The 17,689-nt window shown below is 49.7% G+C and overlaps 9 protein-coding genes and 1 non-coding gene; 5 read left to right on the top strand and 5 right to left on the bottom strand.

Moving 5' to 3' along the window:
- The first annotated feature begins 59 nt into the window (after positions 1-59).
- CNAG_06030 (hypothetical protein) lies at positions 60-2,187 on the top strand. XM_012197584.1 has 5 exons: positions 60-798; positions 858-1,262; positions 1,314-1,344; positions 1,393-1,643; positions 1,699-2,187. Exons 1-5 carry the CDS (start codon positions 234-236, stop codon positions 2,088-2,090), a joined length of 1,644 nt encoding a protein of 547 aa, XP_012052974.1. The 5' UTR covers positions 60-233; the 3' UTR covers positions 2,091-2,187.
- Positions 2,167-3,029, bottom strand: CNAG_06029 (peptidyl-tRNA hydrolase ICT1). The gene is made up of 3 exons (XM_012197705.1): positions 2,684-3,029; positions 2,528-2,629; positions 2,167-2,476 (listed from the first exon to the last, which is right to left on the bottom strand). Exons 1-3 carry the CDS (start codon positions 2,894-2,896, stop codon positions 2,228-2,230), a joined length of 564 nt encoding a protein of 187 aa, XP_012053095.1. The 5' UTR covers positions 2,897-3,029; the 3' UTR covers positions 2,167-2,227.
- Positions 3,030-3,240: 211 nt separating this feature from the next.
- CNAG_06028 (hypothetical protein) lies at positions 3,241-4,569 on the top strand. The gene has a single exon (XM_012197704.1). The coding sequence runs from the start codon at positions 3,286-3,288 to the stop codon at positions 4,525-4,527; it is 1,242 nt and encodes a 413-aa protein (XP_012053094.1). The 5' UTR covers positions 3,241-3,285; the 3' UTR covers positions 4,528-4,569.
- CNAG_13052 lies at positions 4,543-5,285 on the bottom strand. Its single transcript, XR_001046346.1, has 2 exons — positions 4,967-5,285; positions 4,543-4,901 (listed from the first exon to the last, which is right to left on the bottom strand). It is a non-coding gene; the product is annotated as a hypothetical RNA (non-coding RNA).
- Positions 5,286-5,464: 179 nt separating this feature from the next.
- Positions 5,465-7,810, top strand: CNAG_06027 (aryl-alcohol dehydrogenase). The gene is made up of 10 exons (XM_012197703.1): positions 5,465-5,810; positions 5,867-5,947; positions 6,005-6,233; positions 6,298-6,394; positions 6,447-6,603; positions 6,674-6,817; positions 6,883-7,047; positions 7,107-7,195; positions 7,258-7,401; positions 7,457-7,810. Exons 1-10 carry the CDS (start codon positions 5,747-5,749, stop codon positions 7,487-7,489), a joined length of 1,203 nt encoding a protein of 400 aa, XP_012053093.1. The 5' UTR covers positions 5,465-5,746; the 3' UTR covers positions 7,490-7,810.
- On the bottom strand, positions 7,593-10,214 carry CNAG_06026 (aspartate aminotransferase). XM_012197702.1 has 13 exons: positions 9,777-10,214; positions 9,635-9,668; positions 9,553-9,572; positions 9,426-9,482; positions 9,220-9,227; positions 9,065-9,163; positions 8,933-9,007; positions 8,659-8,880; positions 8,586-8,606; positions 8,315-8,533; positions 8,084-8,265; positions 7,919-8,034; positions 7,593-7,853 (listed from the first exon to the last, which is right to left on the bottom strand). The coding sequence occupies exons 1-13, from the start codon at positions 9,778-9,780 to the stop codon at positions 7,669-7,671; spliced, it is 1,242 nt and encodes a 413-aa protein (XP_012053092.1). The 5' UTR covers positions 9,781-10,214; the 3' UTR covers positions 7,593-7,668.
- A 636-nt stretch (positions 10,215-10,850) lies between these two features.
- Positions 10,851-12,640, top strand: CNAG_06024 (peroxin-14). XM_012197701.1 has 4 exons: positions 10,851-11,328; positions 11,420-11,473; positions 11,565-11,849; positions 11,921-12,640. Exons 1-4 carry the CDS (start codon positions 10,990-10,992, stop codon positions 12,281-12,283), a joined length of 1,041 nt encoding a protein of 346 aa, XP_012053091.1. The 5' UTR covers positions 10,851-10,989; the 3' UTR covers positions 12,284-12,640.
- CNAG_06023 (hypothetical protein) lies at positions 12,166-13,121 on the bottom strand. XM_012197700.1 has 2 exons: positions 12,714-13,121; positions 12,166-12,653 (listed from the first exon to the last, which is right to left on the bottom strand). The coding sequence occupies exons 1-2, from the start codon at positions 13,051-13,053 to the stop codon at positions 12,376-12,378; spliced, it is 618 nt and encodes a 205-aa protein (XP_012053090.1). The 5' UTR covers positions 13,054-13,121; the 3' UTR covers positions 12,166-12,375.
- On the top strand, positions 12,748-14,916 carry CNAG_06022 (trans-aconitate 3-methyltransferase). Its single transcript, XM_012197583.1, has 4 exons — positions 12,748-13,505; positions 13,592-13,896; positions 14,011-14,096; positions 14,161-14,916. Exons 1-4 carry the CDS (start codon positions 13,378-13,380, stop codon positions 14,782-14,784), a joined length of 1,143 nt encoding a protein of 380 aa, XP_012052973.1. The 5' UTR covers positions 12,748-13,377; the 3' UTR covers positions 14,785-14,916.
- A 15-nt stretch (positions 14,917-14,931) lies between these two features.
- Positions 14,932-17,612, bottom strand: CNAG_06021 (rab GTPase activator; the record flags this gene model as incomplete). Its single annotated transcript, XM_012197699.1, has 7 exons — positions 14,932-15,270; positions 15,337-15,675; positions 15,728-15,819; positions 15,998-16,055; positions 16,194-17,382; positions 17,423-17,460; positions 17,505-17,612. 7 exons carry the CDS (start codon positions 17,610-17,612, stop codon positions 14,932-14,934), a joined length of 2,163 nt encoding a protein of 720 aa, XP_012053089.1.
- Positions 17,613-17,689: the final 77 nt, after the last annotated feature.

The raw sequence follows: 17,689 nt of genomic DNA, 5'->3' as shown, positions 1-17,689 counted from the left end.
GGTAAGTTTTATCCGCAACCATATTTTTCACCCCTCACTGCTTATCAAATCAATATCATTTTTTGGTAAGCGGCAGAAGAGGTGAGTCACCAACAGCTTCCAGCATCATCACAAGATCAAATCCCAAAGGTCTCCCAATTACGGGACTTACGTATTAGCTCCTTTCGCACTGCCCTGCGATTGACGAACATCAATCACCAACCATCACTCATTACAACAGCAATTTTTGTTCGATGAAACCTCTTGCTAGAGATATGTCTACCCCCAACAACCGGCAAGCTCAACAACCCCGCTTCTTCTTTCCACCAACTTCTGCCACATCGTCACCGGCGACGCTTAATTTGGGAACGAGTTTAGCGCTTTCCAGACAGACTTCGAGATCTTCTCGTCATGGTCATGGACAAAATGAGCGAAGCGGACATCGGCGTAGAGTCACGTATGGGCGTGAACATCTGCACCTGAGGTTAGAAAGTGGGATGCCCTTTGGAGACGAGAGGAACTCTACAGAATCTTTGGGTTCTGACGGCACAGAGTTCCAGATTCAAGAAGCACTCACGACTTCAATAATTTTGGACAAAGATCAACAAGTTGTTGCGTTTCAACCTCGATTTCAAGGAAGAGCTCGGACGCCATCGCCCAACCCAACTGAGATGGACATAATGGACGCCCTTACAGATATACACCGTGTCCTTTACCTGGGAGAGGAATTTTTGGACCAAGAGGGGAGTAAAAAGAGCTGGGAACAAAAGGTAGAGAGTCTGAGAAAAGTAATAGAGCAGTATTTTGAGGGTGATTGCGGTTCGTACCTTTCCCATTGCATTTCGGACCCCATCACTATAACTGATCACAAACTGCAGTGTATGACACCCCACTTGTCCGACTAACCTCAAGCTCATCACTTCTTTCCCACTTCAGCCTACTGCACCTCCTTTCTACCCTAACTCTGCCAAGTCTCACTCCCTCTGCGGTAATTCGACACGCTCGATCATTGACATCGGCTTTGATGCTCAGACTAGTGGGTGGCACTCTCAGAGATGTAGATCCCGTTCCTAGGTTTCGTAAGAGGGACACATTTGGAGAAAGAAGATTTGGTGCAAGAAGTAGGGGAGGTGTAAGTCAGGAAGGGGCTTTTGGGATCGAGGAAGCATGGTTATCGTTGGCAACAATGTGTGCGCCTGCTGAAAGAGATGGAGAAGATGGTTGGTGGAAGTTGTGGGAAGTCAGGGCTGAATGTAGTGAGATTGGAGAAATGGAATGTTATGGTAAGTCCATTATTACTTCGAATTATGGGATTATTCTCTGACGTGTAGAAGTAGACGGATACCGCCTAGCTATGATAGACCAGTAAGACACTCTTTAACTGACGTTCAATCGCAAGCTGACAACCCCCAGCATAATATCTCTTCATCTGCTCCCATCACTAACGCGCCCTCTTCCAAGCGAATCCACCACTCCTTCTTCATTCTCCTCCCCATCGCCACTATCTACCCCTTCGCCATCGTCTGCTCATCTCCCCGGAGCCCTCTCCAGTCTTCCAGCTCCAACTTTCGCGAGACGTTTGGTAGGCACATTAGCAAATGAATTAGATCTGGCTTTGAAGTGGAAGTTGCCAATGACGACCGTAGTAGAAATTAATGAAGTCGGTATGTCTACTTCCCTTTCTAGTTCTGCCAAAAGTTTATCTCGACTTCTCAATAGGCAAAGCGACATATATCAGGGATATAATAGACCTACGCGATGCCGTCGAAACTTTTGTGCCATTTGCCAAACGGTTCGGCTGGTTAACAAGATCTCTGACTGGCATTGTTTCGAGCGTATTGGGTGATGTCGTCGTACGGAGCATCTTACCAAAAAGAGAAGAAAGGATCGAGGCAACCATTAATGTTGAAACTGTTGAAACGGCACACAGGGCCAGCGAGTGCATTGCCAAAAACTCTTCAAGGGAAGGATCGAACACCGGAATATCAGCGCAGGGAGGGCAAAGAGAGAATAGTCTGGGCTTGCAGAATCTGGGCAGTGGGTCGCATATGGCGCCCGACGTGGATGATGAAGCGCTTGCGGTTGAATTAAAAGGGGTGTTGTATGAGTGAATGGACTATTGTAGCTTCTTGCTCGCCGTTGTATCAGTGGCACCTTGCTGTTGCCTTGTCATACTTATACACGCATGTACATACAAATATACCGTCTCTATCGACGCAGATGCTCAAATCCCAGTGTTGGAGCAAGCTTATTCCCTTCGACTAGCCTTTTTAATGCTTCTCCTCTTTTTCATCTCCATTCTTCTTTCTTTTTCTTTTTTCTCCAGTTCCTTGACACGTTCTTTCTGTTCCGGACTGGTGGGATTTATGATGAGAGAGTTGGCAGTGGAGACGATAGTTTGATGTAAAAGATTCAGAGCATTAGCTTGATTCTGAGAAGCCGACCGTGTTGTTTGAGAAGTGATGAGGAGCGACGGTGGGGAGTGATGGTAATGCGTCTATTCCAAGGTAAATCGATGATGCGTTGCTGAGCCTAGCGAGAGACGTACAGATTTCGTTAAAGCTGACATGATGAACTTGGGTAACCACCGACCGACAGCCCGATTTAAATCACATCTTATAGTAACCTTCGATTCCGTTTTGTTTACATGCTAATGACTGTATTTACTCATGGTGGAAACGCCGTTTGGTGCAAAGGAACTTACCTGACCACCAGGCCCGCTGGACCGACTCCTTGTGGCCACCCAGCCTTCCTTCGGTATATCTTCTGGGTTAAAGGCATCCACCCATTGTCTCGCAAGTAGATGTTCAGATTCTGAGCCAAGCTTTGATATATGAAGGAGCTGTACTGGAGGTTTAGCGGCGAGGCAAGCCGTAGTAGATAATAGTCGACGAGGGAGCAATCGTAGGACACGCATCGTGATGGCACCGATAGTACCTGATTTTGACCTATTGCGGCGTCTATCTGCTTATATCCCGCATAAGTCTGTTAGCCATACAAGTTTCGGTAATTTGGAGCTTCGATATTTGCGTTCCCAATCCCCAATCACCTGTAGTGTGTTGGAAAAACTCATTTTCGCGTTTGTTCGGCTTATCGAGAAAAAGGCAAAACATACCGTCCACGTCATGACTTTGGTCGGCTATTCTGGTTTCGCCGGCCGGTTACTGGCTTCCGCAACTTACATAACAGGGGCTTGTATCGGCAGTTGGCTGCATCTGGGTGTCCGACTACAAAAAAGAATGGGCCATTTCCGATCGCATCGTCGACTTATACATCGAACATAACTTCCAATACTTATATACCTCAATGTCCATCCCTGAGCTCTCCCCAGCTGTCATTCAGGAGCTTCTACCCTACCTGCTACCCCCCTCCCCTCTCCCCCAACCTCTACTCTCAAAATCTCTTTTACAGCGCCTGACATATCTTCCCCCATCACCCTCTGATCTCGACGCTCATCTTTCTCCTTTTCCTTCATCTGAGGAACAGCCTATATCTAGTCGATTGAGAGAGCTGTCAAGAAGTCATCGATGGTCGGAGAAGCAATATGCCAAAGAGGGCGAAGATGTCTTTGCGAGGATGATCGTCGAGCGAGAAGAAGGTGGTGAAGGAGTCGAAGTCTGGTTCGAATGGGAAGGGGGGAGTGAAGGGAGTGAAGGTAGAGGGTGGGTCTATCACTCCGCCCGTCTTCCATCAACAAGCGAGCATATTTGGTTCTCCTCACCAGCATTATTACCTTCACCCATACACAGGATGCCAGAACCCTCATACGACGAAGCCGACGATCCTTATGCTGCCCCAGCAGGCTATTGGTCAGCGTTTGACGATGAACCCTTGTCTGACACCAAAGGGCCTGGTTATGAAAGCGACCACGCCGGCGCCGAAGATGCCTACTGGGCTCAGTACTCTCGCCCCGCCACGGCACCCATCACACCTGGTGCTCACACCCCAGGTTTATATCATGCCCATTCCGAGTCGAATCCCCACAACGTGCCCCATCCTCATGCACACAACGGTCTCGCATCATATTTCCAAAAGCCAAGCCATGCTGTCTCTCAAGAGCAGTTGAAGAGTATCGACGAAACGGCGGTGAAGCTCCATGAGTCTCTTACTCAGCTAGGGTTGCACCCCCAAAACGGTGGCCTTGCTCTAGCGAGCTTGAGCTTGGAACCAAAAGGTATATGGAGAGAGACGGGTGATGATGTTAGAGCCAAGGTAGCGGGCAAAATTGGGAGCGGTCTCAATGATATTTGGCGGCAATTCGTTGGTCAAAGTGAAGGAGAAGAGAAAGAGGAGAAAGCTATGGAGTGGTTACGCCTTGCTCAACCGGTTGTCGATCCCTTAGCATCCCCTATAACAATCAACAGAAGTCTCAATGGTGAAAGGGTCGTGGCAAAGTTGGAAGTGTTAAAAGATATGTACGAACTATTAAACGAGGCTGAAGAAGAGCAAGGATTTTGGCGTATGGTGGAAGGAGTGATCAGGAAGAGCTCAGGAGAAGAAGAAGGCATGGAGGACGAAGTGACACGGCAGCAAATGTATTACGAATAGGGGCCTGTGGGTACTCGAGGGCCATGCATTTTTACGCATCTACGAAGATAAACTACATAGAGAATGATTGTGTTTAAGCTGGGGACTTGTCGATGACAATAAGGAGAAGAGGCCCTAACAAACCACAGTCAATCGCATTTCTTGCCCAGATCATGTTACCACCCATATGCCTATACTATCACCACTACTACATTGCTCAGCGTTCCTCAACCACCCGTCATAATCCCCATTGGAAGGATGATGTGGTGTGCAGATGGTGAGCAGATGATGAGATGTGTTTTGTTGGACCCGGTTCGTGTGGCACGAAGATAAATAGATGGTCTTGCCTTGTTGCTATCTCGTATTGGCCCTGGGAGGTAGTTCTTTTGGGGGAGCTGAAGTTGTCATTCAAAACAGACGACTGTCAAAACGGATTTCCGATGGAAATGATTCGACCCACCGCTGGCTTTCATCATCATCATTAACTGGAGCAAAGTGCCCTGCCTTAGATATCAGAAAAAAAGAATTGTTTCCAGTTACCCTTGCGTCAATCATCGCGCAGTGTTGAGATCAACAGCAAGGTCTCCGAAGGATCCGCCGGAACTCACGAACACGACTGTAGTATAGTAGTAGCTCTTTGAATTCTCCCTTTGGTATATTTTCCGCCAGATGGATTCTATACATGATTGCAAGCTTAGGTCCACCACATCTTGCCACCGAGATGCATATTGCATCATGATCATAAAGCACGAAGCCAACCGATTGCCCACCCTCAATACCGATCAAAATGAGATCAGCCGCACGCACCTCACCAGCCGACGGCCAATTTCTGTATTTTAGGATTTGACGGGAGTTCTGACGGAGAAAGTGCATGACCTCCGTGAGACCTCCACCAACCTCCATTATTTTGTCTCCACTTTCCTCCCGCCTCCACCTCATTTCCGCATATTCCCCATGAACTAACCCTCCACTCGACCTCCACTCAACCTCCACTCCACCTCCACTCGACCTCCACTCCTCCACCTCACCAACGACATCGCAATGCAGAATTGTGTCGATAACAGCAAACAACGCAGCAGGGTCACAATGGGAACTGACTGGCCGGGTATCTCTCAGGTGACGTGTTCCATGAGAACGGAAATGGTATATATATACATACCAGATCTCTTCGCGAATCGGAACAACTCGATCACTTCCGTTTCCAACTCTTAACTGAACAGTCAAATCTACAACAATCAAGATGCCTCGACCTGCCCTCACCTCTTCTACTGACTACACCCCAGCTGACCCTAATGCTAAGCTCAGTACGTCGGCCAGGCGATAAAGAACCCAAGTCGGCAAGAGCTTACAAGCGCTGTAGGCATGGCTGATCTTTTTGCTCCTGCTCCCAAGCCCAAGACGGAGCTTGAGCGATACAGGCTCCTTTCTCCTTCTGCGGCTAGTAAGTAGATCATGAAGTGTCTCTCACATCAACCCAATGCTAATCCCTTTCCTCTAGTCCGGGTTTCTCCTCTCTGCTTGGGCGCAATGTCCCTCGGCGACCAGTGGACCCCATTCATGGGTGGCGCCCTTAACTTTGAGGAGTCTTGCAAATTCCTCGACACTTTTTACGAGGCTGGGGGTAACTTTATCGACACTGCCAACAACTATCAAAATGAGCAGTCTGAGATGATTATTGGTGAATGGATGGAGAAGCGAGGCATTCGGGATGAAATTGTCCTTGCTACGTGCGTCTTTGCCTTCTTTCCTGACAAAACCTCTCACTGACAGCTCCTCTGGTCCTGTAAACAGCAAGTATACCACCTTCTGCCTTGACAGGAAAGAGGGCAAGTTCCAGGGTATCGGTGCCAACTTCGTTGGTAACCACAAGAAGAGCCTTCGCCTGTCTGTCAGTCACATCTTTTGCCTGTTTATTTCTTGAATTGACATTTACTTGCCAGGTCGAAGACTCCCTCAAGAAGCTTCGTACCAGCTACATCGATCTACTCTACGTTCACTGGTGGGACTACTCCACGTCCATTCCCGAGTTGATGCAGAGTTTGAACGACCTCGTCAAGAGCGGCAAGGTTCTCTACCTCGGTATTTCTGATACCCCTGGTACGTCTTCGTTCATTCCACATCGGCATTGTTCAATATTGTATGTTTGCTGACTATGGTGGATTTGCAGCCTGGGTAGTCTCACAGGCCAACGAGTATGCTCGTCACCACGGCCTCGCCCAGTTTGTGGTCTACCAAGGTTTGTGGAATCTCGGTGTTAGGGATTTGGAGCGAGACGTCATCCCTATGGCTCGTGCCAATGGTATGAGCATCGGTAAGTCCTATTGCAATCCGTTCTTTCCCAAGTGCCAGCCAACTAATACGCCATCTCCTTTATAGCCCCTTGGGGTGCTCTCGGTCAGGGCAAATTCAAGTCGCCCGAGGAACTCAAGAACAAGGACAAGTGGCGAGCTGGCGCACCTCCCACCGAGCAGGATATCAAGATCTCTGAAGCTCTTTCCGAGGTTGCCAAAGAGCTCGCTGCCGATGTCAAACCCGCCAGTAGTGAGTCAAGCCTCGTTTGTTGAGCTATTAAGAGTGCAAATTCTGATGATTTTGTGTAGTTGCAATGGCATGGGTCAGGCAGACAGTTACCAATTGTTTCCCTATCATTGGCGGTACCAACCCCGAGCACCTCAAGGCTAACATTGAGGTGTGTTTTCCTTTGCATTCTTTACAGTGATTCAAATGCTGATAGGCTTACAATGACTTTAGGCTCTCAAGATCACCCTCACCGATAAGCAAATGGAGAAGCTCAACGACGCATATAAATTTGACTATGGATTCCCTTACAACCGCTTTGGTAGAGACCCACATTACCTTCCTGAGGGTAAGCCAGACAATGGTTTGCTTACGACAGTCAGTTTCTATCACGATTTGCCTCCAACCACATAGCTGACTATGATTGTCGTAGGCCGCGCATTTGAAGTATACTCAACTTCCTTAAGTAACGGCTTTGACTTGGGAGATATGAACTTCCCTAATAAGGAACCAAAATCGGAAGAAGTAAAGAGAAATTAGTTAGATATGTGTTAGATGACCAGCATGTTAAAAGAAGTATTTTCCAATTCATAGTGCATAATCAAGCTTCTTGTCCTAACTTCTTACAAATCCATCCTCATCCTTCTAAAGTGCCGACTTGGTCCTCAACTCGCCCTTGACTACCTTGGACAAGCTCTCAGCAAAGTATTGAATGTTATGCTCATTCAAACCAGCCATGGAGATACGGCCGTCCTTGGTCATGTACACGTGAGCGTACTCGGCGAGGTCCTCAACTTGTTCTTTTGAGATACCGGTGAAAGAGAACATGCCTAAACACTCCGTCAGTATGGCAAAAAAAGAAAAAAAAGAAAAAACAGAGGCGCAATGGACGTACCGATTTGAGACTTGATGTGCCCCCATTCTCCGGGAGTCTTGAGCTCAATGAGGAGGTTGTAAAGCTTTTCTCGCATGGCAATGATACGGTCAGCCATCTTCTTCACCTCAGTAAGCCTGTATAAGTGTCAATACTGAATACATTCCCAGAGCTGGTGTGACATACCACTCATCGTAAAGCTCAGGAGTACCGAGAATGGTAGCAACCAGCTGAGCACCGTGGATGGGGGGAGAAGAGTAGAGAGGTCGGACAACACGCTTGACTTGGGACATGACCCGTTCCTTCTCCTCGGGGGAAGCGCAGACCATGGAGAAGGTACCGGCTCGCTCAGCATAGAGACCCAAGTTCTGATCATTCATCAGCAAAGCTACAAAAACGAAGATTATTGATGCTCACTTTGGCGAAAGATTGGCAGAGGATGATCTGGTGACCCTGTTCAACAAAGTATCGTACGGCAAAAGCGTCACGGATGATGTCACCAGAAGCGAAACCTTGGTACGCCATGTCGAACAAGGGAAGATGCTTCTTAGCCTTGAGCAACTCGCTCAACTCCTTCCATTGCTCCTGGGTAGGGTCGATACCTGTAGGGTTTTGAGCACAGGCATGGAGAAGGATCTGTAGACTTTGGGTTAGTCTATTAAAAGTATGTATACCGCGAGGAACATACAATAGAGCCGGATTCGGCGTTCTAAGTCAACGTCAGTGACTGTATTGATCGAGTAAAGAAAGTCCCCGCTTACCTTGATGTCCTCCTTCATGCCCTCAAAGTCAAGACCGACTGTCTTTTTGTCAAAGTACCTATATCTTTCGACCTTGATACCGACAGACTCGGCCAAAGGAACGTGGTTACCCCAAGTGGGGTTGGGCAAGTAGATGACCTTGGGGCCAGAGTAGAAGCTGGAGAGGAAGCCAGTAGCAATTCGGAGGGCGCCCGTACCAGAGATGGATTGAGAGACAGCGACCTGATCAGATTGATTAGAATAAAGATGAGATAGGTCAATAGAAATGACTCACTCGACCTTCCCGCAGAGGCTTGGAGTCTTTGCCATAAGCGAGCTCAGAAGCAAGCTTGATAAAATCGGCAGCACCCTATACAGATACATGTCACGTCAGTATCACACACTACGCCAGTGGGATGAGAGGTACGGTGATAGGAAGGTACTCCTTGTCGAGCTTCTTTTTGTGCAAGATGTCTTCAGCTTTCAAGACAGAGTCGAGAACGTAAGGCTTGCCATCCTCGTCACGCTAAGGCGTTGTCAGTCCATTTCGAAATAACCGCGGAAGCTACAAGTAAGACTTACGTAGGCACCTATTCAACATATTAAGATAAGATGATCAAAGGTAGGGGTGGGAATCCATGGTTTGGCAATAAGAGCGACCGGAGATAATGTTACGGAGCGAATCGGGGCAAAACGGGGAACGAAGGCAGAGGTGATTAATGCAACAAAGCAAGAGCAACAAGTTGAATCAGCAATTGGCGCCACGCATCATAGAAACTGGTCCTCACCGACACCAAGGTTGACCTTCTTTGGAGATGTATCCTTCTTAAATGCATCGGTCACACCTATCCACATCTTCAATCAGCTGCCGGGCTCCCGGTCCGATGTGGACCGTTATGGTAGAAATTCGCATACCGAGGATGGGGTCGGGAGGACTGGGTTTTTTTTCATGAATGTCAGTAATCTGAGTATGGTAAATGATTATAGATAAACATACCCCTCGGGAACGCCAGCCCAAAAGTTTGTGAAACCTGTTTCACGTCTCGTCAGTACCGTCTGATAGCTGAGCTCCTCGACACAGTCCGGGGGCACCAGCTCGCGACCGAGAAGAGGATTAGGCCTCAGCAGTCCCAACTCACTCATTTTATAAGATGTAATTGCTGTATAGTCTATAAATAGGAGCAAGATACAGATGCAGAACCAAAACAAGCTGAAAGGAAAGAGATGTATGGTTGACTCGTCGCTTTCCAGTTGCCGACTTCGGTCCCACGGGGTTCAGGGATATAACCGGTATTTACGTAATGATATCTTCTCCGGTGGACGGGAGAAACCGGCAAGCTGAATGTAGGTCCATCGATCCGTTCTTCTTACTCCTCCTTTTTGTTGGGGGCAGAAGTATGGGTGTTGAAAGTCTTCTTTGAAGGTCTATTTGGAATGTCAAACGGATGGCTTCTATTCCTGACGACCTATGGAGACCATTGGTAATTGAAATGATTGAGTAGACAATCACACGTAGAACCAGGTGGCTTGCGCCAACCAAGCCTTGATTTCGGAGATTGGATATGAATGGATCGGTGGTAAATTCTTCGAACCTTTTTGGTTGTTGAATAAGTTCTCCCCATTCATCTCTTTCTTTTGGCCTCCAAGAAGATTCTCAGACCATACGGTTGATGCTTGGCCAACTATGTTTTAGTCTGTATCAAGCCCTCCATCCGCACATTTCTTATTCATCTCAGCCATCATCCCCTATCATCTAGTATCAAACCAAATTAAACAACATGTCCTCCCTCAGTAATAGCAGCACATCGCAACTCGCCGCCGAGCTTGATCAGCAAATCGCACGTAACGTCGCGCAAATTCGCGCGCTCGAGCGTGGGGACGATATGGCGAGTGTGGCTTCACTCGAAAACCAAATGTTTTCTCAAGCGGAAGTTGAAGAGGCCAAGTCATATTTATCTGAGCAGATCACGCTGGCTTCTTCTTCAGCTGCGACAACTTTATCTTCTTCGAATCGTGGAGACAACAAATAGTTCGTAGATTTGTTTTCTTTTGGGTGGGAAAGGGTGGCTTCAATTGGAGAGCCGTTGAGGTGAGAGATGAGTAAGATGCATACCATTAGTGACGATAACGTTCCTACGCCTACATTATCATGGTATATCTTTATCCAGTGTGAACTTTCTATCTGTTGAAGATACGTATCGAATATTTGGCAACGATGCTCTGCTAAGAAAGAAACGAATGTCCAGAACGTTTCCCCCTTGTTAAAAATATTATTTACCGGTTGTTTACTTGCCCGGCGCATCTCACTTCTCCTCTTTCCTTCTCTGCTCCCTTCTATCACGCTTCTATACAATGCCCGACTCCACCCCCCCAGACAGAGTCCAGCTCATCCAGAACGCCATCCTCTTCCTCAACGACCCCAAAACCCAAAACTCGTCGCTTACTTCACGTGTCCAGTTCCTCGAGTCCAAGGGGCTCACAGAGAAGGAGATTGAGCAGGCTATACGGGAAGCGGGCGATGCTGGGACGGCAGGTGTGGTGGGGGAAGGGGAAGTGGAACGGGAAAGGGTAGGACCGTCTTCCGCATACGGACGACCACCCGAAAGACCGCGTGTACCTGCTCCAAACTACGGATACGGCTACACTTATGCCCCGCCTGAGCCGCCAAAGAGGGATTGGAGAGATTTATTCGTAAGTCTATACACGCGTCACTAGCACGCACTCCATGGTCAGGTGTATGGCCCCCAGGAGGTGAAAGCTGATATGGGATGGTGGGTTGTAGATTATGGCGATGGTGTCGGGTGGTGTGGTATATGGTCTTACGGCTCTTGCTCGCGTACGTCCTCTCTCATCTTCTTAAATCCTAGCCATGTGGCTTACACCATTTCCCACCCCGTGTCTCATAATTGTGATTCTATGGAATATAGAAATACCTTCTCCCGCACTTACGACCCCCGTCCACCACTGCATTCCAATCCACCTCCTCCGAACTCACCTCGAAATACGACGAGGCCGCGCGTCTCCTGAACGAGTTGACGGAAGAAACGAGTAAGGCCCAGATGAGTATCGAAGAAGATCGGGAGAAAGTGAATCAGGTGGTGGAAGAGGTAGAAGTCGCGGTAAAGGGATTAAAGGCGGGGGAAGAGAGGTGGAGGGATGAGATGAGGGATATGAGGGGAGAGGTGGAGAGTTTGAAAGAGTTGGTTCCTCGGGTATGTCCTCATACTCTTTGCTTGAGAAAGATGAGGTATAAATCTGGGACAGGCTAACGACAAGGAAATAGATGATTGAGAAGCACATGCAATCACAATCTTCTGCTCTCGCAGACCTCCAATCTGAAATTCGATCACTCAAAACGCTTCTCGCTTCACGATCCCAACTCCCTGCCACCGGTTCTGTCGCTGGCTCTGGCTCGGAGAGTAGAAGTGGTGCTGGCAGCCCCGCACCGACACCAACTGCAGCTGCCGCAAACGCCCTTTTAGGCCCGAGGGCGGGTGGGAAAGCTGGGATACCTGCTTGGCAGATGGCGCCTCCCCCGCCTCCTACCAGTACGACCCATACTTCAAGTAATAGTACTAGCACGAATGGGAGTGGAAGTGGGGAGGATACCTCAGAAATGGACAAGGGGAAGGGTAAGGAGGAGTAAGTGAAAGATCGTACTTGTACATCTAGTGGTAGTAATAGTACATCATGCCGTAACCTACCAATGTTATACATTATACAGGCGGAATACATTCATCAAGCCTCGCCCTCTGCTTCATCAAAACTCAACAACCCCTTCTTCGCCTTTTTCTTCTTTTTCTTTTCCCCTGCCACTGCAGCTGTCTCCTTTTCTTGCCCTTGCTTGCCATCTTCAGCATCCTCGTTGCCTACAAGTCTGCGTTTGTTCGGATTAGGTTTAGGTATTATCCGGGCTTTGGAAGCTTCTTTTTGGTTCGCACCGGCTTTGGATGTAACTTGCTCCTCTTTTTTCTCCTTGTTCTGACCTTCAGGTGGCGGGGAGTCCTGCCCAGCAGCTACCCAAAAGCAACCTCGCTGAGCATCATACCAACACAAAAAAGGGGGCTAAAACACACCTTTTCTTCTTTCTCTCTTAATCTCCTCGGCCGTCAAATGTCTTCCTTCCTTCAAAACAACCACCTGGGGTCCTTCTTCCCCTCCTCCTCCGAAGACATCTCCCCACTCATCATCCTCGTCGTCATCCTCTCGCTCCCCTGCTTCATCCCCGCTGCCGGTCGCCCACTGGCCTTCGTTGGGACGTTCTGGCAGAGGTTCCCGCCCACCTCGAGAAGAGGCAGAGGAAGAGGGTGGGGGAACTTGGGGTTTACCAAAGTTTTGGAGGAAAGAGGGTTTTTGAGCGACGTATGTGAGTCCAGCAGAGTATTGATGTTTGGTGAGTTCTCTCTGGCGTGGCATGTTTGTGGTTGAAGTGGGGATGAGGAAAACGCAGAATGTGAGATGGATGTGGATGTGGAGGGCGTAAAGAGACTGCCTGACGCTCTTCGTCTCTCTTTTTTTTTCACTTTTAATCTTGATCCCGGCACGACAGTCGAAAGCTTTATCCAATATCCATCTGCTTGGCCGCATGGCTGGAGCGTATGGAATACAGGAATAGAATGGATGTAAATACGGTTATATCGGTATAATCGGCCATAACTCGCTGTGTCCACGACGAACCATACATTCCCTCCTCTATCGTCCAACTGTTGCCCATATCCATGTACCATCCTCTCAGTCGATATGTTACTCCTCAAGATATCCACAAAATCGATTATCACCACTACGCTCTCCTGCAGCAAGAGATCAATCACCATGAAGAGCTTTGCAGATTCCTCATTCGATGTCGAGAGATACCTCAGCTGTCGACCGTTCGTGGCCATTCCCCCCCCTCCTCTCTCTTCTCCCGGCCAGTGGACATGCTGCTGACATATTTTATGAATTTCCATGTTTACAGGTCATACCCCCAAGAAGTCTACGACATCATCCTCGCCTACCATTCCCACTTTCCACCCAACCGCTCCGGCCATAAAGGTGGTAACACCCGTCTCCTCGATTTAGGCTGTGGACCGGGCTTCATAGCGTCCACCTTGGCACCCCACTTCGAGCATACCCTGGGATTGGATCCGTCCCCGAAGATGGTTAAAGTCGGATTACAGCCTGTGCGAGGTGAACACGTAGAATATAAAGTAGGGAATGCGGAGGATCTGGATAGTGCGGGTGTGGGTGTAGGTGACAACGGTGTGGATCTGGTCGTTGCCGGTATGTCCACCTTTTTAACTATACCCTCGTTCCTATCCCCCCCCCCCCCTCACCTCTGTCTTCTTGCCTGTTCTCACTTGTTTTGTAAACTGATGAAAATGGGGATGTATTTAGGACAAGCGGCGCATTGGTTTGATCATTCAAGAGTATGGCCCCAGCTGACTAGACATGTCAGACCAGGTGGGACTGTCGCTTACCTCGTGCGTCTCGTCTCATCCTCTGGCTGAAAATTGACATTTTGAAAAAAAAAAATAACAAAAACAGGGCTACGCCGAACTCCTCTTCCCATCCCACCCCCACCTCACTCACCTTTTCACTTCCTTCTCCTCTTCCCCTCCACCCAACGGCATTGGGCCCTACTGGTCCCAGCCGGGGAGGGGGATTGTAGAAGGGTTATTGGATAGGGTCCCTTTTCCTGTTAAACCGGCGCTAAGGCGGGAGGCAGGGGAGGGGGTGGAGGAGGTAGAGAGGGTAGTGGGGAGACGACCGGTGATGATCGACGAGCCTGCGCCGGCGCTGGAGCCGGGGCTGGATCGGGAGACTTGTCTAGATGTTCTGAAAAAGTATGAGGGAGAGTGGGCACCAGAAACCGCCATCCGAATCCGGCATACCCCGTCCTCCCCCTTTTTTATGCGCCAACACTGGACGCTTACGCAGCTCGAAGCCTACCTCCGCACGTTTTCCGCGACGCACGAGTATTGGAGGGTGAACCCTGACGACGAAGCAAAGGGGCGGATAAAGAAGGGGGAAGGGGATGTGGTAGACCGGTTCATGGTGGTGATTAAAAGAGCGTTTGAAAATGAAGGGGTGGTGGATAAAGATGGAAAAGGGAGTTTTGATGTCGCTTGGCCGTTGGTCTTGATGATGATCAAGAAGAAGAACATGTAGGGTCTCAAGTTGATTTTGGTATCATTACCTTGTCTGAAATGTATCAAAACTACTGGGGGTGACTAAATATATCACAAACGGTAAGACGGGAGCTACAGGGGCAAAACGATAGACGTAAAAACACATGGAAAAGACAACTTTTTTTAATTATTCCGGTTTCCAACTGACCAGCAATTCTCTCAATTCTTCTGAAATCATTTTTTTTCCCATTTTTTCTTTCCTTTCCCCTCCTCCCTCTCCCTCGGCGAGTCCCTCTTCACTTTCCGCGGGAACCTTGTCTTTGCCTTTACCTTTACCTTTACCATCGCCAGTCGTCGTCGTCGCCGTCGCTGCCGTCGCTGCCGTCGTACGATGTCGTAACCCATCGTCGGACCCAACCAAAAGACCAGAAGACATTTCATTATTATCTTTATCAAGATCCTCCACAAGTGCTCGGAAACTGAGGAAGAGTACCTCTGCTTGGGCGAGTGTTGTATCAAGGTCGATCTGTAAACCACATGTTAGCTTTTTTTGTTTTTGCTTTGTTCGAGTCGTAACAGGGGGGAGACGTACGGTACCACTAAGATCATTCGCATACTTCAACACCTCATCAAACTCTCCGAGATACCTTATAATCACCTCTCTATGACTCTCCAGCACGGCCATCGCCACAAACAATACAAATTTCTCGGAATAATACCCTGTCCAGAGGACTTCCCAGAGATGGATGATGGCGTCGAATGGGAATTCGCGTTTGAATGCGATGAGGATCCAGCGAAAGGTGAAGAAGAGGTTGAGCGAGTCGGTGCGTTCGAGGTGGGTGTATAGCAATGGGTCGAGGATGGAGATGAGTTGTTGGAGGGTGGAGAGTTGTTTTTTCATCCCACTTTGGTCGCGCAAAAAGTTGCTCTCCTGTCGAAAAGTTAGTCTTCTTCATCCTCAGGGAAGGGAAACAGCGACGTACCATCATTTTCATCACGCCTACCAAACCCCAAAAGGCATCACCCTCATTGGCATCGAATACGACGTATATCGGGCTCAACAAATCTGACATGCCTGTAAAAAGAATTAGATGAAATAGGATAGAGGTTTATGAGACTGACCTTGGACGTAGCCCAATTCGGGGGAAAAGGTGTGGTATGTCATGAGGATGGTACGGAGTGCGGCGATATGTGCTGGTTTTGTTACAAACTCGATCAGTTCCCGAAACGTGCAAGGGGGGGACACGACTCACGATTCAGACTGGCCATACCTCCTTCCTCTTCATCATCCTCCCATTCACTCTTCTCACTCTGAGGTCTAGTCGCCGTAGTAGGGACAGCATAGATCGGTTGATTCCGATCTGTCCTCCTACAATCGACCTGTTATCGGCGCCCCCGTCCATGATTAGCCCGTTTTTATTGTAAATATTGAATTTCAAAGGAACGTACGTCAATCCGATGCCATTCCTCTTTCCAAGCTTCCCTCTCACTCCCGTCTGCAAACTCGGCCCTCCATTGACTCTTCAGCCCTTTGTACACCCTCCTTCTTCCTTGCCTCACTTCCTCCCTCTCCCTTTTTCTCTTCTCCACTTGCTCACCCGGTCCAAACCCGCCCACCGACCACGGCACGACCCCCAACAACACCTCCCACGCCTCCCTCCTCGCGAGCTTATCACGCTCCACATCGGAGAAACCCCTCCTAAATATCTGCTGTCGCACAAACAGCTCGTCTTTTCCTTCTTCTGCCCATTTTTCCCATTCGGGCAGTGTGATGGGGTCTTGCGGGGTTCGTGTCGGCGAGGGGACGGGGCGTTTGGAGTATGCTTTGGAAGGGAGGAGGGAGAAGACGCCGAGGGATGAGGCGAGGTCTTCCGCGTCGTCGTCGTCGCCGTCCCCCGTTTGAGTAGCGGCGGCGGAGGTGGTGGAGGTGGATCCGCGGATACGGGCTTGGGCGGCAAGCTCAGATCGACGAGCACGCTCGCCTTCTTCGGCTACGACTCGTGCCCATTTGGCCAAGTATAGTCTCGCGCTTTCGAATTCGCTCGCCACATCGTTTCCCTTTTGGAGTACCGATTTGTTCTTGCTGTTGTTGCTGTTGTTGGATTGGCCGTTACGTTCCCATTCGCCGGGGACGTTGACGAGGGAACGTACGGCGGGCGGGAGGTGGGGGACGACAGGTTGGGCGAGGGGGTGGGAGAGGATCTGGGATGCTTTGCGGCGCGAGAGGTTGGTCAAGTTGGATAGTGAGGTGAGGAGTGCCTGTTTGGGGTTGGTCGTGCCCATCGTGTCGAAATGGGGGTACGCCGCTGGATAGTCGGGTTTAGGCGGGTAGTGTGTGGCGGGTTTCTTGTTTTTGAGGGAGGGGATGACGTCGGGTTCGGGCTCGTCATTGTCGACGCCGGCTTCGTGTACTTCTCGATCCGCCTTGGAAGGGTTGACGAGCCAGAGTTCTGCGCCCTGGCGAGAGTGTACGAGCTTGGAGCGGACAAGGACGGCACGGTGGGCAAGCAGGGATAGGAAGGGCGGGAATCCCCACCGGGCTCGGGGGGTGGGTGTGGCGCTGGGATTGGGCGAGGCGAGGAGGGGGGACTCGTCGTCGTGAAAGTAGAGGGTGGGGAGGGAGACCCCCCCGGTGAGACTGCGGGGTGTCAGAGGCGAGTTGCGGGAGATGGACTTACTTGATAGTCGCGGAGCCGTACCAGTGGGACAAGCTGGGCTGCAGCAGGGTGAGCGTTGTCTGGCGGGAAGAAAGAGACGCACGGGGTACACGAGGATGCTGTAGATGCCGGCGAGGGGGACTGCGAATGCATACTTTTCCCCCTTTGGCGGCGGCACTGACACGAACACGAATCCTGGCCACGTCAGCATATCGCCGCCCCCCACCCGCCACTCACCGTCTTCCTCCCTCTCCCCCTTCCCCTCCCCCTTCCCCTCCCCCTTCCCCT

Source organism: Cryptococcus neoformans, chromosome 12, assembly GCF_000149245.1.
Source record: "Cryptococcus neoformans var. grubii H99 chromosome 12, complete sequence".
NCBI lineage: Eukaryota > Fungi > Basidiomycota > Tremellomycetes > Tremellales > Cryptococcaceae > Cryptococcus > Cryptococcus neoformans.
Note: the sequence above shows the minus strand (reverse complement) of the source record. Positions and strands in the feature narration are given on the sequence as shown.

Excerpts from the sequence above, each read along its gene's own strand:
- CNAG_06028 (XM_012197704.1), top strand. The coding sequence starts at position 3,286 with ATGTCCATCCCTGAGCTCTCCCCAGCTGTCATTCAGGAGCTTCTACCC.
- CNAG_06026 (XM_012197702.1), bottom strand. Across the intron at positions 8,607-8,658 it reads GCATGAAGGAGGACATCAAG|AACGCCGAATCCGGCTCTAT; the intron begins GTAAGCGGGGAC and ends ACGTTGACTTAG. Across the intron at positions 8,035-8,083 it reads CCTGAGCTTTACGATGAGTG|GCTTACTGAGGTGAAGAAGA; the intron begins GTATGTCACACC and ends ACACTTATACAG.
- CNAG_06022 (XM_012197583.1), top strand. The coding sequence starts at position 13,378 with ATGTTACTCCTCAAGATATCCACAAAATCGATTATCACCACTACGCTC. Across the intron at positions 13,506-13,591 it reads AGATACCTCAGCTGTCGACC|GTCATACCCCCAAGAAGTCT; the intron begins GTTCGTGGCCAT and ends CCATGTTTACAG. Across the intron at positions 14,097-14,160 it reads GTGGGACTGTCGCTTACCTC|GGCTACGCCGAACTCCTCTT; the intron begins GTGCGTCTCGTC and ends TAACAAAAACAG.
- CNAG_06027 (XM_012197703.1), top strand. The coding sequence starts at position 5,747 with ATGCCTCGACCTGCCCTCACCTCTTCTACTGACTACACCCCAGCTGAC. Across the intron at positions 5,811-5,866 it reads TGACCCTAATGCTAAGCTCA|GCATGGCTGATCTTTTTGCT; the intron begins GTACGTCGGCCA and ends CAAGCGCTGTAG. Across the intron at positions 7,048-7,106 it reads CGATGTCAAACCCGCCAGTA|TTGCAATGGCATGGGTCAGG; the intron begins GTGAGTCAAGCC and ends GATTTTGTGTAG.
- CNAG_06023 (XM_012197700.1), bottom strand. The coding sequence starts at position 13,053 with ATGCCACGCCAGAGAGAACTCACCAAACATCAATACTCTGCTGGACTC. Across the intron at positions 12,654-12,713 it reads TAAGAGAGAAAGAAGAAAAG|CTGCTGGGCAGGACTCCCCG; the intron begins GTGTGTTTTAGC and ends GCTTTTGGGTAG.
- CNAG_06030 (XM_012197584.1), top strand. The coding sequence starts at position 234 with ATGAAACCTCTTGCTAGAGATATGTCTACCCCCAACAACCGGCAAGCT. Across the intron at positions 1,263-1,313 it reads TGGAGAAATGGAATGTTATG|TAGACGGATACCGCCTAGCT; the intron begins GTAAGTCCATTA and ends GACGTGTAGAAG. Across the intron at positions 1,644-1,698 it reads AGTAGAAATTAATGAAGTCG|GCAAAGCGACATATATCAGG; the intron begins GTATGTCTACTT and ends ACTTCTCAATAG.
- CNAG_06029 (XM_012197705.1), bottom strand. The coding sequence starts at position 2,896 with ATGCGTGTCCTACGATTGCTCCCTCGTCGACTATTATCTACTACGGCT. Across the intron at positions 2,630-2,683 it reads CCAGCGGGCCTGGTGGTCAG|CATGTAAACAAAACGGAATC; the intron begins GTAAGTTCCTTT and ends TACAGTCATTAG. Across the intron at positions 2,477-2,527 it reads TGTCAGCTTTAACGAAATCT|ACGCATTACCATCACTCCCC; the intron begins GTACGTCTCTCG and ends ACCTTGGAATAG.
- CNAG_06024 (XM_012197701.1), top strand. The coding sequence starts at position 10,990 with ATGCCCGACTCCACCCCCCCAGACAGAGTCCAGCTCATCCAGAACGCC. Across the intron at positions 11,474-11,564 it reads GTCTTACGGCTCTTGCTCGC|AAATACCTTCTCCCGCACTT; the intron begins GTACGTCCTCTC and ends TATGGAATATAG. Across the intron at positions 11,850-11,920 it reads TGAAAGAGTTGGTTCCTCGG|ATGATTGAGAAGCACATGCA; the intron begins GTATGTCCTCAT and ends ACAAGGAAATAG.